Source organism: Mustelus asterias, chromosome 9 (genome assembly GCF_964213995.1).
Source record: "Mustelus asterias chromosome 9, sMusAst1.hap1.1, whole genome shotgun sequence".
NCBI lineage: Eukaryota > Metazoa > Chordata > Chondrichthyes > Carcharhiniformes > Triakidae > Mustelus > Mustelus asterias.
This window is the reverse complement of record NC_135809.1, coordinates 113,501,308-113,517,971: the sequence shown is the minus strand read 5'-3', so window position 1 is coordinate 113,517,971 and position 16,664 is coordinate 113,501,308. Positions and strand designations below refer to the sequence as shown.

The 16,664-nt window shown below is 46.8% G+C and overlaps 1 protein-coding gene across 4 annotated transcripts in view; it reads right to left on the bottom strand.

Moving 5' to 3' along the window:
- The window catches only part of LOC144499194 (basic helix-loop-helix ARNT-like protein 1), a 77,135-nt gene that overhangs the window by 4,414 nt on the left and 56,057 nt on the right, over positions 1 to 16,664 (bottom strand). For 3 of the 4 annotated variants that reach the window (XM_078221298.1, XM_078221296.1, XM_078221297.1), the window contains 6 exons: positions 16,479 to 16,585; positions 15,219 to 15,369; positions 12,950 to 13,038; positions 10,960 to 11,068; positions 8,202 to 8,295; positions 5,559 to 5,661 (listed from right to left, as the gene is read on the bottom strand). In XM_078221298.1, the coding sequence (XP_078077424.1) occupies positions 5,559 to 5,661; positions 8,202 to 8,295; positions 10,960 to 11,068; positions 12,950 to 13,038; positions 15,219 to 15,369; positions 16,479 to 16,585 (653 nt within the window). Of the gene's footprint in view, positions 1 to 5,558; positions 5,662 to 8,201; positions 8,296 to 10,955; positions 11,069 to 12,949; positions 13,039 to 15,218; positions 15,370 to 16,478; positions 16,586 to 16,664 lie in introns of those variants that run through there. The other variant, XM_078221299.1, reaches the window with a different exon arrangement.

The following is a 16,664-nucleotide window of genomic DNA, read 5'->3' as shown; positions in this document are numbered from 1 at the left end:
AACCTTTCAGCTGTTTGGAAGTCTTTGGGAATTAAAGATTTATCTCTGAAATACAGGTGGAAACAAAACACCAGATAACCATCGTAAGGCCACTAAAGATAGTGGATCTAATTTCTCAGTCTTGGAACAGGCTTGTTTATCAGTTTAAAATATTGCAGATCGGATGGGGGTAGAGAAAGCTGTTGTGGAGTTGAGAATTGTCCAATTGTGTAACAATTCTGATTGCCTGGGAAGGCCCATGTTGCGAGGGTGGAGGTGTTGAGTGACTAATATTGTGTGAGGGGGAGGAAGCAATGGGGGTCACAGAAAAAGAAAAATACATGCATTTGTCTAGCACCTTCCACAACCTCAGGACATCCCGAAGAACTTTATAGCCAATGCAATACTTTGGAAAGAGAGTCACTGTTGGGGATGTAGGAAATGTGGTAGCCAATAATGTTGTGGGATCTTTTATGACCATCAGAGTGCAAACAGAGCCTTGGTTCAACATTTCAAGATGATACTTTGGACAAAGTAGCACTTCCTCAGTACTGCCATTCTGAACAGCACAGAAGCAGGCCATTGGGCCCATCAGCCCCCGCCCCACTTCATCTCACCCTATCAGCATAGCCATTCATTCCCTTTTCCCTTATTTTTATCCAGTTTCCTCTTCACCACCTATCTGCCATTTGCTTCTATTACACTGCGGAAGGGAGAATGTAAAAGGATACAATGGGAGGTGACAAGGAAATAGAAATGGATTATAGGATCATAGATCCATTAGAGCAGAGGAGGCCATTAGGCCCATCAAGCCCATTCCTGCTCTCTGTGGAGTAATCCGGTCAGTCCCCTTCCTTTGCTCTCTCCCTGCGAGTATATTTTCCTCACGTGTCCATCAAATTTCCTTCTGAAATCATTCTTCTCTCTGCTTCCACCAGCTTTATAAGCAGCAAATTCCAGGACACCAACACTCGCTGTGTAAAACAGGGTCTTCCACCCTGCCTCTCTATCCCAAAACCTTAAATCTGTGTCCGCCAGCTAATGAATATAACTTTGCTTTGTGTACCTTACACTGAACCTACCATCATCTTGTGCACGTCGATCAGATCTCCCCTCGATCTGCTTCGCTCCGAGGAGAAGAGCTTCTCCACCCTAAACTTGCAGTGGAAATTCCTCACCCTGGGAACCATTCCTGGTAAATCCCCCTTGCATCATTCCTAAAAGGTGTGACCAGAACTGGGTGCAATATTCTAGTTGTGGCCTAACCAGAACTTTATTAAAAGACTGGTATGAACAGAGGCAAAATGGGCCTTCTCCAGTGCTTTCATTACTATGATTTGACCATACCTTACACTACCCCTCATCGAGTATTCAGACTGACCGGATTACTCTACATAGAGTCGGAATGGACTTGATGGGCCTAATGGCTTCCTGTGCGTTAATAAATCTATGATCCTATAATCTATTTCCATTTCCTTGTCAACTCCCATTGTATCCTTTTACTTTCTCCCAGGGATGGCAGGTCTGTCATATGAGGAAAGACTAAGTCAGTTAGGATTGTATTCACTAGAGTTTAGAAGAGCGAGTAGGGATCTCATAGAAACTTATACAATTCTAACAGGATTAGACAGGGTAGATTCAGAAAGAATGTTCCTGATGGTGGGGGAGTCCAGAACTAGGGGTCACAGTTTGAGGATACAAAGAACAAAGAACAGTACAGCACAGGAAACAGGCCCTTCGGCCCTCCAAGCCTGTGCCGCTCCTTGGTCCAACTAGACCAATCGTTTGTATCCCTCCATTCCCAGGCTGCTCATGTGACTATCCAGGTAAGTCTTAAACGATGTCAGCGTGCCTGCCTCCACCACCCTACTTGGCAGCGCATTCCAGGCCCCCACCACCCTCTGTGTAAAAAACATCCCTCTGATATCTGAGTTATACTTCGCCCCTCTCACCTTGAGCCCGTGACCCCTCGTGATCGTCACCTCCGACCTGGGAAAAAGCTTCCCACTGTTCACCCTATCTATCCCCTTCATAATCTTGTACACCTCTATTAGATCTCCCCTCATTCTCCGTCTTTCCAGGGAGAACAACCCCAGTTTACCCAATCTCTCCTCATAGCTAAGACCCTCCATACCAGGCAACATCCTGGTAAACCTTCTCTGCACTCTCTCTAACGCCTCCACGTCCTTCTGGTAGTGCGGCGACCAGAACTGGACGCAGTACTCCAAATGTGGCCTAACCAGCGTTCTATACAGCTGCATCATCAGACTCCAGCTTTTATACTCTATACCCCGTCCTATAAAGGCAAGCATACCATATGCCTTCTTCACCACCTTCTCCACCTGTGTTGCCACCTTCAAGGATTTGTGGACTTGCACACCTAGATCCCTCTGTGTTTCTATACTCCTGATGACTCTGCCATTTATTGTATAACTCCTCCCTACATTATTTCTTCCAAAATGCATCACTTCACATTTATCCAGATTAAACTCCATCTGCCACCTCTCCGCCCAATTTTCCAGCCTATCTATATCCTGCTGTATTGCCCGACAATGCTCTTCGCTATCCGCAAGTCCAGCCATCTTCGTGTAATCCGCAAACTTGCTGATTACACCAGTTACACCTTCTTCCAAATCATTTATATATATCACAAATAGCAGAGGTCCCAGTACAGAGCCCTGCGGAACACCACTGGTCACAGACCTCCAGCCGGAAAAAGACCCTTCGACCACTGCCCTCTGTCTCCTATGGCCAAGCCAGTTCTCCACCCATCTAGCCACTTCTCCTTGTATCCCATGAGCCTTAACCTTCTTAACCAACCTGCCATGTGGGACTTTGTCAAATGCCTTACTGAAATCCATATAGACGACATCCACGGCCCTTCCTTCATCAACCGTTTTTGTCACTTCCTCAAAAAAAAACTCCACCAAATTTGTAAGGCACGACCTCCCTCTTACAAAACCATGCTGTCTGTCACTAATGAGATTGTTCCGTTCTAAATGCACATACATCCTGTCTCTAAGAATCCTCTCCAACAACTTCCCTACCACGGACGTCAAGCTCACCGGCCTATAATTTCCTGGGTTATCCCTGCTACCCTTCTTAAACAACGGGACCACATTCGCTATCCTCCAATCCTCAGGGACCTCACCCGTGTCCAAAGAAGCGACAAAGATTTCCGTCAGAGGCCCAGCAATTTCATCTCTCGTCTCCCTGAGCAGTCGAGGATAGATGCCATCAGGCCCTGGGGCTTTGTCAGTTTTAATGTTCCCTAAAAAACCTAACACTTCCTCTCTTGTTATGGAGATTTTCTCTAACGGGTCAACACCTCCCTCCGAGACACTCCCGGTTAACACGCCCCTCTCCTTCGTGAATACCGATGCAAAGTATTCATTTAGGATCTCCCCTATTCCCTTGGGTTCTAAGCATAATTCCCCTCCTTTGTCCCTGAGAGGTCCGATTTTCTCCCTGACAACTCTTTTGTTCCTAACGTATGAATAGAATGCCTTAGGATTCTCCTTAATCCTACCTGCCAAGAACATTTCGTGACCTCTTTTTGCCCTTCTAACTCCCCGTTTGAGTTCTTTCCTACTCTCTCTGTATTCCTCCAGAGCTCCATCTGTTTTCAGTTGCCTGGACTTAACGTACGCCTCCCTTTTCATTTTAATCAGATCCTCAATTTCCCTGGTTATCCACGGCTCTCAAATCCTACCTTTCCTATCTTTCCTTTTTACAGGCACATGCCTATCCTGCAGCCTTATCAATAGTTCCTTAAAAGACTCCCACATGCCAGACGCGGACTTACCCTCAAACATCCTCTCCCAATCAACATCCACCAATTCCTGCCTAATCCGGCTATAGTTAGCCTTCCCCCAATTTAGCACCCTGCCCGTAGGACAGCACTCATCCTTGTCCATTACTATCCACAGATCTCTAAAGGTTGCCACTCAAGTGGATAGAGCTGTGAAGAAGGCCTGTAGTGTGTTAGCTTTTATTAACAGGGGGTTGGAGTTTAAGAGCCGTGGGGTTATGCTGCAACTGTACAGGACCTTGGTGAGACCACATTTGGAATATTGTGTGCAGTTCTGGTCACCTCACTATAGGAAGGATGTGGAAGCGCTGGAAGGAGTGCAGAGGAGATTTACCAGGATGCTGCCTGGTTTGGAGGGTAGGTCATATGAGGAAAGGTTGAGGGAGCTAGGGCTATTCTCTCTGGAGCGGAGGAGGCTGAGGGGAGACTTAATAGAGGTGTATAAAATGATGAAGGGGATAGATAGAGTGAACGTTCAAAGACTATTTCCTCGGGTGGATGGAGCTATTACAAGGGGGCATAACTATAGGGTTCGTGGTGGGAGATACAGGACGGATATCAGAGGTAGGTTCTTTACGCAGAGAGTGGTTGGGGTGTGGAATGGACTGCCTGCAGTGATAGTGGAGTCAGACACTTTAGAAACATTTAAGCGGTTATTGGATAGGCACATGGAGCACACCAGGATGATAGGGAGTGGGATAGCTTGATCTTGGTTTCAGATGAAGGTCGGCACAACATCGTGGGCCGAAGGGCCTGTTCTGTGCTGTACTGTTCTATGTCTATGTTATCCTAAAGTTAACAGAGTTGTGGTCACTATTTGCCACATGTTCCCCTACCGAAACTTTGACGACCTGACCGGGCTCATTTCCCAGAACTAGGTCCAGTATAGCCCCCTCTCTAGTCGGGCTATCTACATACTGTCCCAAAGAACCTTCCAGTACGCATTTTACAAATTCCTCCCCGTCCGGACCCCCAGCTCTAAGCACTTTCCAGTCTGTGCCAGGGAAATTAAAGTCCCCCACTACAACAACCCTATTTTTTCTGCACCTATCCAGAATCTCCTGACATATCCTTTCCTCCACTTCCCGTGGGCTGTTGGGTGGTCTGTAGTACACCCCCAGCATAGTGACTGCACCCTTCCTGTTTCTGAGTTCCACCCACAGTGACTCAGTACATGACCCCTCTAAGTTGTCTACCCTCTGCACCGTGGTAATATGCTCCTTAACTAATATCGCTACTCCCCCACCTTTTTTAGCCCCTCCTCTGTCTCGCCTAAAACACTTATACCCTGGAATATTCAGCTGCCAGTCCTGTCCTTCTTTTAACCAAGTTTCCGTCACCGCAACCACATCCAAATTCCGCATAAGCATTAAGGCCCTAAGTTCGTCTGTTTTACCCGGATAAGAGGTAAACCTTTTAGAACTGAGATGAGGAGAAATGTCTTCACCCAGAAGGTGGTGAATGTGTGGAATTCATTACCACAGAATGTAGTTGAGGCCAAAACATTGTCTAATTTCAAGAAGCAATTAGATATAGCTCTTGGGCTAAAGGGATCAAGGGATGTGTTGGGGGGAGTGGTGAAGGGGGGGTTCAGGATATTGAATTCGATGATCAGCCATGATCAAAATGAATGGCAGAGCAGGCTCAAGGGGCCGAATGGCCTACTCCTGCTTTTAGTTTCTATGTTTCTATTCAGTGCAGGATACAGATTCTGAACTTGGGGAAACTGATGGGATTTGCCATTGATACCAAAGGGAGTAACACTTACTCAGTAGAGAGCTGTTGTCAGTGTATGGATAACCAGTGTTGTCCGTCGCATGCCCGGGTAATACTCCTGCATTTGTGATGTCAGACGTGCCACCATTCAGAATCTAGGGAGAGACAGAACAACATCAGCACCAAACTCACAAAGAATAAACTCAATACAAACGTAAACATGGTCCCACCAGCACTGACTCTCCCTTTAACTGTACCATATACAACACAAACAGCTTATATTTGTATATCACACACTTAATGTAACAAAGACATTCACAGGAACTGTAAACAGAAAGCCTAACTCTGAGGCACATATTTGCAAGGTGCGTAAAAGCTTGGTCAAAGTGATAGGTTTGAAGCCGTGCCTTAAAGGAGACAAGCGACAGAGAGGGAATTCCAGAGCTTAGCCCAGTGGTTCCCAAAGGGTGCGGCGTGCCACACTGGTGCGGCGAGAGAGGATGGCAAGTGTAGCGGGAAGATTCAAGGACAATTAAAGAAACATTTAAACATGGTTTAAACAAGCATTGTTTTATACTTTCTGGATGTCCCATGATCATATTATAAAGTAGTTGTGTTCTATGTTATGAATCAAGCACTGCTCAGAGTTGTTTTTTTTGTTTATGTATTTCTTATCAATAAAAAATTTGGTGTGGCATGAGCAAATTTTTATTCCGAAAGTGCGACCCAGTGAAATAAGTTTGGGAACCACTGGCTTAGCATCTAGGCAACTAGGTGGGGTGGCACAGTGGTTAGCACTGCTGCCTCACAGCACCAGGGACCTGGGTTCGATTCCCGACTTGGCTCACTGTCTGTGTGGGGTCTGCACATTCTCCCTGTGTCTGCGTGGGTTTCCTCCGGGTGCTCCGGTTTCCTCCCCAACTCCGAAAGACGTGCTGGTTAGGTGCATTGGCCATGCTAAATTCTCCCTCAGTGTACCCGAACAGGTGCCAGAGTGTGGCGACTGGGGGATTTTCACAGTCACTTCATCGCAGTGTTAATGTAAGCCTACTTGTGACATTAATAAATAAACTTTAAAACTAAAGGTTTGGCCGCTATGGGTAGAACGATTAAAATCATGGATGCCGGAGACCAGAATTAGAGAAGCGCCGATGTGAAGTAACAGGGAAGCTGGGGTTGCTTCCCTTGGAGCAGAGAGGTTTAGAGGGAGATTTAATCGAGGTGTCCAAAATCATGAAGGTGTTTATTAAGAGCGAATGAGGAGGAACTGTTTCCACTGGGTCGGTAATGAAAGGGCGCAGATTTAAGATCATTGTTAAAAGAATCAGAGCAAAGGTGAAGACTTACTAATGAAATGTACAAAACCTTCATTATTGAAACATTTTCCTGTCAGAAACCATTTTATATTTCAATACATGTTTCTTCGGAAATGTGTGCCGGAGGTGGTTTAATTTACCGAACTATCTCCCCATATTTAGTAATGGAGGATGTGAAGCAGTCGTGACAATAAAAAACCAGCACACACTCTTCATCTTACCCATTTCACTAACAAATGGACAGAGGTTAAAGTTCACAGGTCAGACATATTGGGTTCACATGGCCAAAGGTGACGAGGACTCCTATTTGCCATCAGACATGCAATTAGCCCTGCCCTCAGACAGCCCCACCCACCTCCTCAGACCCCACCCCCAGACAGCCCACCCACATTTGAGGATCAATAATTGTTGTAATGTAGGAAATACAGCAGTCAATCTGTGCACAGCAAGCTCCGACAATAAAAAAACTTCTCCTGTGACGTTGATTCAAACATAAATATTAGCTAGGACACCAGGCATGACTCCATGGGATCTTTTACCTCCATCCGCATGGACAGATGAGACCTCACTTTGGCGTTTCATCTTAAAGACAGCACCTCTGACTGTGCAGCACTCCCTTGGTAAGTGCTGCACTTACAGAAAGTGCACACTATCGAATCCTAGGATCCCTACAGTGCAGAAGGAGGTCATTGGGTCAGCGCTGAATCTCCGAAAGACCATCTTACCCAGGTCCACCCCACCCTTCCCCCGCCCCTATTCCCGTAACCCCCGCCCCTATTCCCGTAACCCCCACACCATTTATTATGGCTAATCCACCTAAGCTATACTTCTTGGGACACTAGGGTGAGAAATTTAGCATGGCCAATCCACCTAACCTGCACATCTTGGAATACTAACAGGCAATTTATCATGGCCAATCCATCTAACTGGCACATCTTCGGACTGCGGGAGGAGACCAGAGCACCCGAAGGAAACCCATGCAGACACAGGGAGAATGTGTAAACTCCACACAGTCACCCAAGGCCAGAATCGAACCGGGTCCCTGGCGCTGTGAGGCCGCAGTGCTAACCACTGTGCCGCCCTGAACAAGGGTTCTAATGTGGCACTACTGAATCTCCCACATGGCATTGCTCACCGGTAGCTCAAGGTTATGGGATATCTTGTGGCTGTGAATAGAAGTGGCTGAGTCTGGTTATAGCGTCACCTCTGGAGCAATGGGCTATCCTTGGTTTTTTTTAAAGAGATAACACTGCCATCCTGTGGAGAAAGTAAGAACAGCGGCAGCTACTATCCCTTCTACCACGATTATTGATTTAAATGGTCTGGGGTCATCAATGGAACCTGCTCAAGGGTGGTGCAGACCCAGAAGAATTTCCTACCTTCTTCCCCCCTGGAGATGATGTGTCAGGGGGTGGCGTACTGGTGATGTTAAGCGGACTGGAACTACAGCTTGAAGGGGAGGATCCTCTAATCCTGTCAAAAAAACAAAGCCACATGTTAACAACAACAACAACTTATATTATAACACCGGTAATGTGACGGAACATTCCGAGGTGCTCCACAAGAATATAATGAAACAAAGTATCACATGGAGCCACGTCAGTCGATACTTGGTCAAAGTGGTCGATTTTAAGGAGCGTCTTAAGAGACGGAAAGAGAAGTAGAGAGGCAGGAGAGATTTTGAGAGGGTATTCCAGAACTTGGGGCTTTGGCAGCTGAAGGCACAGCCACCAGCGTTGGAGCGAATAAAATCAGGGGGACCGGAATTAGAGGAATGCAGGTACCTCAGAGGAGATTACAGAGATAGGGAACAGTCTAGCTACGGAGGGATTTGAAAACACGAAGAGACATCTTTAAAACAAAGATGTTGCTTAACCAGAAGCCAGTGTGGCTAAGTGAGCCCGGGGGTGATGGGGGAACGGGACTTGCTGCCACTCAGATGTGATTTGGACATGTTGAGTGAGTGGGCAAATGCAAGGCAGAATGCAGTATAATGTGGATAAATATGAGGTTATCCACTTTGGTAGCAATAATAGGAAGGCAGATTATTACCTGAATCGTTATAATTTAAGAACGGGGAATGTGTAATGAGACCTGGGTGTCCTTGTACACCAGTCACTTAAAGCAAGGGGGAAAATAGTATGTTGACCTTCATGGCGAGAGGATTCGAGTACAGGAGCACGGATGTCTTGCTGCTGTTATACAGGGCCTTGGTAAGAACATACCTAGAACATCATGTGCAGTTTTGGTCTCCTTATCTGAGGAAGGATGTTCTTGCTATGAAATGAGTGCAGCAAAAGTTTACCAGATGGATTCCTGGGTTGGTGCCTTACGAGGAGAGATTGAGTCGGTTAGGATTATGTTTGCTGGGAGTTTAGAAGAACGAAGGAGGGGGATCTCATGGAAACCCATAAAACCCTAACAGAGCTAGACAGGGTAGATGCAGGAAGAATGTTCCTGATGGTGGGAGAGTCCAGAACCAGGGGTCATTGTCTGAGGATGCACCGAGATAAGAAATGTCTTCACCCAGCGAGTGGTGAGCCTGTGGAATTCGCTACCGCAGAAAGTAGCTGAGGCCAAAACATTGTTTTCAAGAAGGAGTTAGGTATAGCTCTTGGGGCTAACGGGATCAAAGGATATGGGGGGAAAGCGGGAATAGGCTATTAAGTTGGATGATCAGCCGTGATCATAATAAATGGGGGAGCAGGCTTCAAAGGCCAAATGGCCTATTCCTGCTCCTATTTTCTACGTTTCTAAGGCACGGTGGCAGTGCTTTGGATGACCTCAACTTTACCATGGGAGACCAGACAGAAATGCGTTAGAATAATCAGCTCTGGTGGTAATTAAGGCATAAAGAAGGGTTTCAGAGCAGATGTGCTGATGATGGGGCAAAGTCGGGCAGTGTTGCGGAGGTGAAAACTGGCAGTCTAGGTGATGGTTCAAAGACGAGGGCAGAAGTTCACCTCAGGGTCAAATGCAGCACCAAGATGGCAAACTAACCATTAATTGTGAACATTTAGACTGGAATATGGCAAACGACAAAATAACAATGGAATCGAATTATCAAACCAGACACCATTTGGCCCATGGTTCTTGTATCATTCCATCAAGCCCTGCTCTCCTGTGCTTACCGTATAGCCCTGCAAAGGTTTTAAGTATGTACCCAATTCCCTTTTGAAAGTTACTATTGAATCTGCTTCCCTTTCAGACAGGGCATTCCAGATCAAAATTCGCTGCACAGATACAGGTCTTCCTCCTTCCCTCTGGTTCTGTTGCCAGTTATTTTAAATTTGTGCCGTCTGGCCATCAATCCTCCTGCCAGTGGGTAAAGCTTCTCCTGATTTATTCTATCAAAAAAACTCTCAATTTTCAACACCTCCAATCAATCTCCTCTTAGCCATCTCTGATATATAGGACATCCATTTCTCTGGCATCTTTCACAACAAAGTAAGGAGTTTAACAACACCAGGTTAAAGTCCAACAGGTTTATTTGGTAGCAAAAGCCACACAAGCTTTCGGAGCTGCAAGCCCCTTCTTCAGGTGAGTGGGAATTCTGTTGATCTTTCACAACCTCAGGATGTAGCTTTATTTTGAGGTTCAGACTGTAGTAACATCGGAAATGTGGCAGCCAAGTTTGCATACAGCAAGCTTCTACAAGTAGCAATGCAATAATAACCAGCTTATCTGTTGTTGGTAATGTTGATAGACGGACTCTTAGTAATGTTGATAGGGGGAACTCTTGTGCTGCTCTTCCAAATAGTATCATGGGATTTTTCACGTCCAACTGCGTACACAACAGGACCTCGTTTAATGTCTAATATCAAAGACAGGACCTGGGACCTCTGACAGTGCAGCACACCCTCAGTGATGCACTGAGGTTTTGGCCTCAGGTGTCTGGAGTGAGACTTGAACCTGCAACATTCCGACATAGGGAGTGAGCATCACCCATTGAGCCATGGGTATGTGTTACTGTGTGAAATTGGTGCAACACTAACACAGAGGAGGTTAAGGTTTTGACATCTGCAAATGTTTCTCACCAAACAGTTCAGCTTTCCGATGAGTGGAGCAATGAGTTAAATGCGCTGCAAAGGCACAGAGCAGTGGATGGTATAATGCTATTTAACCTCCACAAGTTACCTTTGTAGTTCCATGACTTCCTCAGCAATCATCCGGCCAATTTTCCCAGCTCCAGCACGGGTTCCTCCAGGAATGCCAGGGACAGTGGTGAGTGTACGCTTTGAACTGACTAGACAGTGCAAAAGAAGGACAAGAGTTCAAAAGCATTCAAGGGTAGCACAGCGGTTATGTTAGTGGACTGGTGATCGAAGGGTTGCTGAATGGGAGGCCAGTGTAAGCCAGCGAGCACGGAGTGACAGGGGAATGGGACTTGGTGCGTGTTAGGGCCGGGGTGGCAGAGTTTTCGGTGGAGGGTGGAAACCAGCCAGGAGGTGCTGGAGCACGACCCATCATTTTCATTCAATCAACGTTTTCAAACTACTGGGGCCTCAATGTGCAGAAGAATCCTCCTCACACAAGGTTACTCAGGACAACTCCAGAAGACTTCAGGAATTTGGTGGACAATTATCAAATTTTACTCAGCACAAGCTGGGGGTGAACACCAAGATCCTCCCCAACCCGATTGGCTGATATTCACTCCATCCCCCAACTGAGGCATTAGGGCAGGAGCTGAAAATACAAATTCAATGAGCTAGCACAGATATGATGGGCCTAGTGCCGGATTTAGGCATAAGCTAAACAAGCTACAGCTCAGGGCCTCACAAAATTTCAGAAGGTTTACAATGAAGAGAACATTTAAGAGCGGATACCAGAAAAGAAAAAGAAAGCACCAGCTTGAAGAGCAACTCAAAAAATGACCAAAAGTTGACAGTTACTTTACTCCAGAAACAGATAAGGATCCACAAACCCAAGGTGATCAGCAAAGTCCAAAACAACCACAGCCTAGTGCCTCTGCTACTGAGACAACAGAGTCTGGAATCTCAGCTGAGGAAAACACTGGAAGTGATGCAAATGTGAGCATTGCAGAGCCGACATCCACAGTTGAAACAACAAATTGTGGCGACCCAAGGTCCTGTTTTGGTTCGCACCTTTGTGAGACCTTTTGGTGTAACTTTTTAACAAGGGGCCTCCAAGCTTTATATAGCTTAGGGCCTCACCAAGTCTAAATCCGGCACTGAATGGGCCACACGGCCTCCTACCATGCTGTGCGCTGCTATTAAATTTCAAGGAACACGAAGTTCGCATGCAGATGTAGCAAGGAATTAAGAAAGCAAATGGCATGTTGACCTTTATTGCAAGGGGTTGAGGTACTAAATAAGTGATCCTTACTACTGACTACAAGCAAAGAACAATACAAAAGCAAAATACTGCACATGCAGTGGGCGGCACGGTGGCACAGTGGCTAGCACTGCTACCTCACAGGGCCAGGGACCCGGGTTCAATTCCAGCCTCGGGTGACTGTGTGGAGTTTGCAAGTTCTCCCCGTGGGTTTCCTCTGGGTGCTCCGGTTTCCTCCCACAATCCAAAGATGTGCGGGTTAGGTTGACTGGCCATGCTAAATTGCCCCTTCGTGTCAGGGGGATTAGCAGGGTAAGTACATGGAGGTTATGGGGATATGGCCTGGGTGGGATTGTTGTTGGTGCGGGGCTCGATGGGTTGAACGGCCTCATTCTGCACTGTAGGGATTCTATGCTGGAAATCTGAAATAATAACAGAAAATACTGGAAATACTCAGCAGGTCTGTACAGTGAGAAAAATTGAGTTAGCGTTTCAGGTTCATTGCCTTCCTGTAGGGACGGTTCTGCTGCTAAAACAGTTGCTCATTTCAAATCCCAGGTTGATAAGATTTTTCAATAGCAGCGGGTATTAGAGGATATGAAAGAAAGGCAGGTTATATAGAGCTAGGTTACAGATCAGCCATGATCTCACCGATTGGTGGAAAAGGCTCGAGGGACTCAGCCGCTTCCTCCTGTAACCAAAACAAACAGCTGGATACACTGAGTGGGTGGGGCAACATCTGTGCCAAAACCGGAATCAGCTGCAAATCCTTTCTGGGAGTAAAACAACTTTCCCACACACAGGTTTAAAGAAAATAAAACCAACTGAGTACCTTCTTCAGTGGGTAACCCGTTATCCATGTTCGGAGGGGAACCTGTGAGAGGCAGAGTGGCTGCATCTCCTCTTTCCAGAGAGCTGGCACTGAAATAAGACAGCGGTCGATAGTCAGTCACTTCCCTTGGAACAGAACGAAAGTGTTTTTAAGTTTATTTATTCGTGTCACAAGTAAGCTTACATTAACACCGCAATGAAGTTACTGTGAAAATCCCCTAGTCGCCACACTCTGACACCTGTTCGGGTGCACTGAGGGAGAATTTAACATGGCCAATGCACCCTAACCAGCACGTCTTTCGGACTGTGGGAGGAAACCGGAGCACCCAGAGGAAACCCATGCAGATACGGGGAGAACGTGCAGACTCTGCAGAGACAGTGACCCAAGCCGGGAATCGAACCCGGGTCCCTGGTGCTGTGAGGCAGCAGTGCTAACCACTGTGCCACCGTGCCGCCAGTGGCATCATTCATAGCTGGCAGGGCAACTTTGTAAAGTGATTCAACTAAGCATTGTGGTTATTTGGGTTTCTAAACTGAGGCATTGAACACAAAAGCTGTGGCACAGTGGTTCGCACTGCTGCCTCACAGCACCAGGGGACCCGGTTCGATTCCCGGATTGGGTCACTGCCTGTGTGGAGTTTGCGCATTCTCCCCATGTCTGCGTGAGTTTCCTCCGGGTGCTCTGGTTTCCTCCCACAGTCTGAAAGACATACTGGTTAGGTACAGTGACCCGAACAGGCACCGGACTGTGGCGATGAGGGGATTTTCACAGTAACTTCATTGCAGTGTTAATGTAAGCCTACTTATGATTAATAAATAAACTTTAAAAGCCAATAAACCATGTGAGAACTTTATAAATCACTGATTTAATCTCAGCCGGAACATTATGGGACAATTCTGGACACCACACTTCAGGAAAGACGTAGAGGCCTTAGAAAGGGGTTGACGGTGATTCACCAGGGTCCTGCCAGGGGGCTCTGCTTAGGCAGAGAGGTTGGGAAAAAGTCAGGGCTGTTTCCCTTGGGACAAGGAAGGTAACCAAATAGAGGTTTTCAAGGTGATTAGTATTCCGATCGACAGGATCCGGGAAAGGCTATTCTGGAAAAGTTGGTGGAAGTTGATTCCATAAATAATTTTAAAAAGGGGGATAGACAGGTATGTGAGGATGATGAGCTTATAGGGTTGTGGATAAAAAGCAGGAATGTGGGACTAAACACAATTGCTCCCTCAAAGATCCAACACAGGGACCACAGACCAACAGGTTCACACGTAACATCTCCTGTTTCTGTCGCCACAATAAACTGGTTTTAAATAGCACCATTAATGTCGTCAACCATCCCAGGGGGCATCATCAGACAGAATCGGACATGAGATATTAAGGGGCAGATGACCAAATGTTGGGTTAAAGAGGAACATTGTAAGAAGGAACTTCAAGGAGGAAGGGTAATTAGAAAGCTGGAGAAGTTTAGGGAGGGCATTTCCGAGCTCAGGGTGAAGGCATGGCCGCCAATGGTGCGGAACGATTGAGACCATGGATGTGAGGGTTGTGGGGCTGGAAGAGGTTTCAGAAACAGGGAGGGCTAAAGCCACGGAGGGATTGGAAACGAGGATGAGAATTCTAAAGTGAAGGTGGAAGTTGTGCCAATGCGAGTCATCACCGGTGGGGGGGGGGGGAATGGTGAAGTTGGCGGAGGAACGTGGGATGGCAGTGAACGGCACCACAGTGCTCTGGGGCAACGGTGGAATGGGACTTGGTGTGAATTAAGATTTAAGCGGCTCAGTATGAACTCATGCTTGTGGAGGGTGGATGATGGCAGGCTGGCCAGGAGACGTTCAGACGACTGCTGTTGAAAGCAGAGGACAGTGCACTGTCTTTCCACCAGCTCCTTCACTGCCCAATTTGTAAAAGATTTGCTAAGTATTGCCCCAGCCTCCCACCATTCACCCAGAGGAGAAATTTCTTCACCCAAAGGGTGGTGAATGTGTCGAATTCACTACCACAGAAAGTAGTTGAGGTCAAAATGTTGTTTGGCTTCATCCCAAGAAATTAGATTTAACTCTTAGGATCAAGGGATATGGGGGTTTGGGGGTTGGGGTGTGGGGGGGGGCATGGAAATCAGGGTATTGAATTTGATGATCAGCCATGACCATAATGCATGGTGGAGCAAGCTCGAAGGGCTGAATCGCCTCCTCCTGCTTCTAGTTTCTATGTTTCTCCCCCACTCCCTCCATCCTTCCACCACTGAAAACAGCCACAAAAAGCAACTTACAAAACAACAGTGTTTGTGGAAACTAGATATTCGACTTCCTTGGTCCATGGATTGAGGAAACTGAACCAGTAACTGCGCAGTGTGATGAAGGAACCATCCTTTATCCTGAACTTGTAGCAGCTGGTGGTGATCTTATCCCTACTCTGTAATACTGTAAATAAACAAGGCACAGGCAGATCGGTGAGGTGAAGGCTAAATACGTCCACCAATTGTTAACACATGCAAAGACTGAAAATTAGGCTCTCAAAGCTATCGATCGCTTCTCCACTCAACAGTGAATAAATGTTGTGTGCATCTGCGATGTCCTCCCTGTGCCAGCTCATTAAGCAGAGAATACCCATTCGTTTTGCTGATAACTGCTGTTATCAGCAAAACCTCCCAGGTTCTTTGAAAGACAGCAACTGGCTCAGTTGGCAGCACGGGCGGCACAGTGGTTAGCACTGCTGCCTAACAGCTCCAGGGACCTGGGTTCGATTCCTTGCTTGGGTCACTGTCTGTGTGGAGTTTGTACGTTCTCCCCATGTCTGCGTGGGTTTCCTCTGGGTGCTCCGGTTTCCTCCCACACTCCAAAGATGTGCGGGTTAGGTGCTTTGGCCATGCTAAATTGCCCCCAGATGCGTAGATTAGAGGGATTAGCAGAGTAAATATGTGGGGTTATGGGGATAAAGTGGGATTGTTGTCGGTGCAGACTCGATGGGCCAAATGGCCTCCTTCTGCGCTGTAGGGTTTCTATGATGGTTCTTCTTCTTCACTTTTGCCCGAGTCAGGAGGTTGGTGCATTCAAATCCCACTCCAGACACTCGAGCACAGAAGATTTAGGTCTGCACTCCTAAGTACTAAGGGAATGCTGCTCTGTCGGAGGTGCCGTTTTTTGAGTGAAAGGTTAAACTGTGTTACCCCCCCACTACAGCAACAATTTGCCCTGTCAGGTGGATGCAAGGGATCCCAAGGCAACAGAAGGTGCGTGCGCATCTCCTTCATTCCATGACTGTAATAATGCACATTCGCAGACTTCATTAGAAACACAAAAGGTGTTTATTAATAAGGAAAACCATACAGCAGTACAGCTGTCCTTAGTCCCCTAAGTGTCTTCTGCTCAAGAGATGACGCTACAGCCCGGGATGATTACCCACTCTGAGTCCCAGTTGGTTCTCCTAACCAGGTGACCCTTACTCTGCTGTGTTGCCCTCAAAGGGACAATCACCACATTGACGGTGTGCAACATAATGAGAAATCAGACAAACAGCAGGTTGTTCTTGCCTTGTCGGTGACATTCTGCAAGATGCACTATATCATCTTGATGGAAGTACTCATAACACGAAGTCCCAAGCAACTCCTGTGGCAAATATCCTAGAATCACTGTTGCCCTGGAAACAGAAAAATGGTGTTCGATCAGTCACGCTGACTGAAAGGCATCTCCAACGCCGGTACAAAGGCAAAACATTC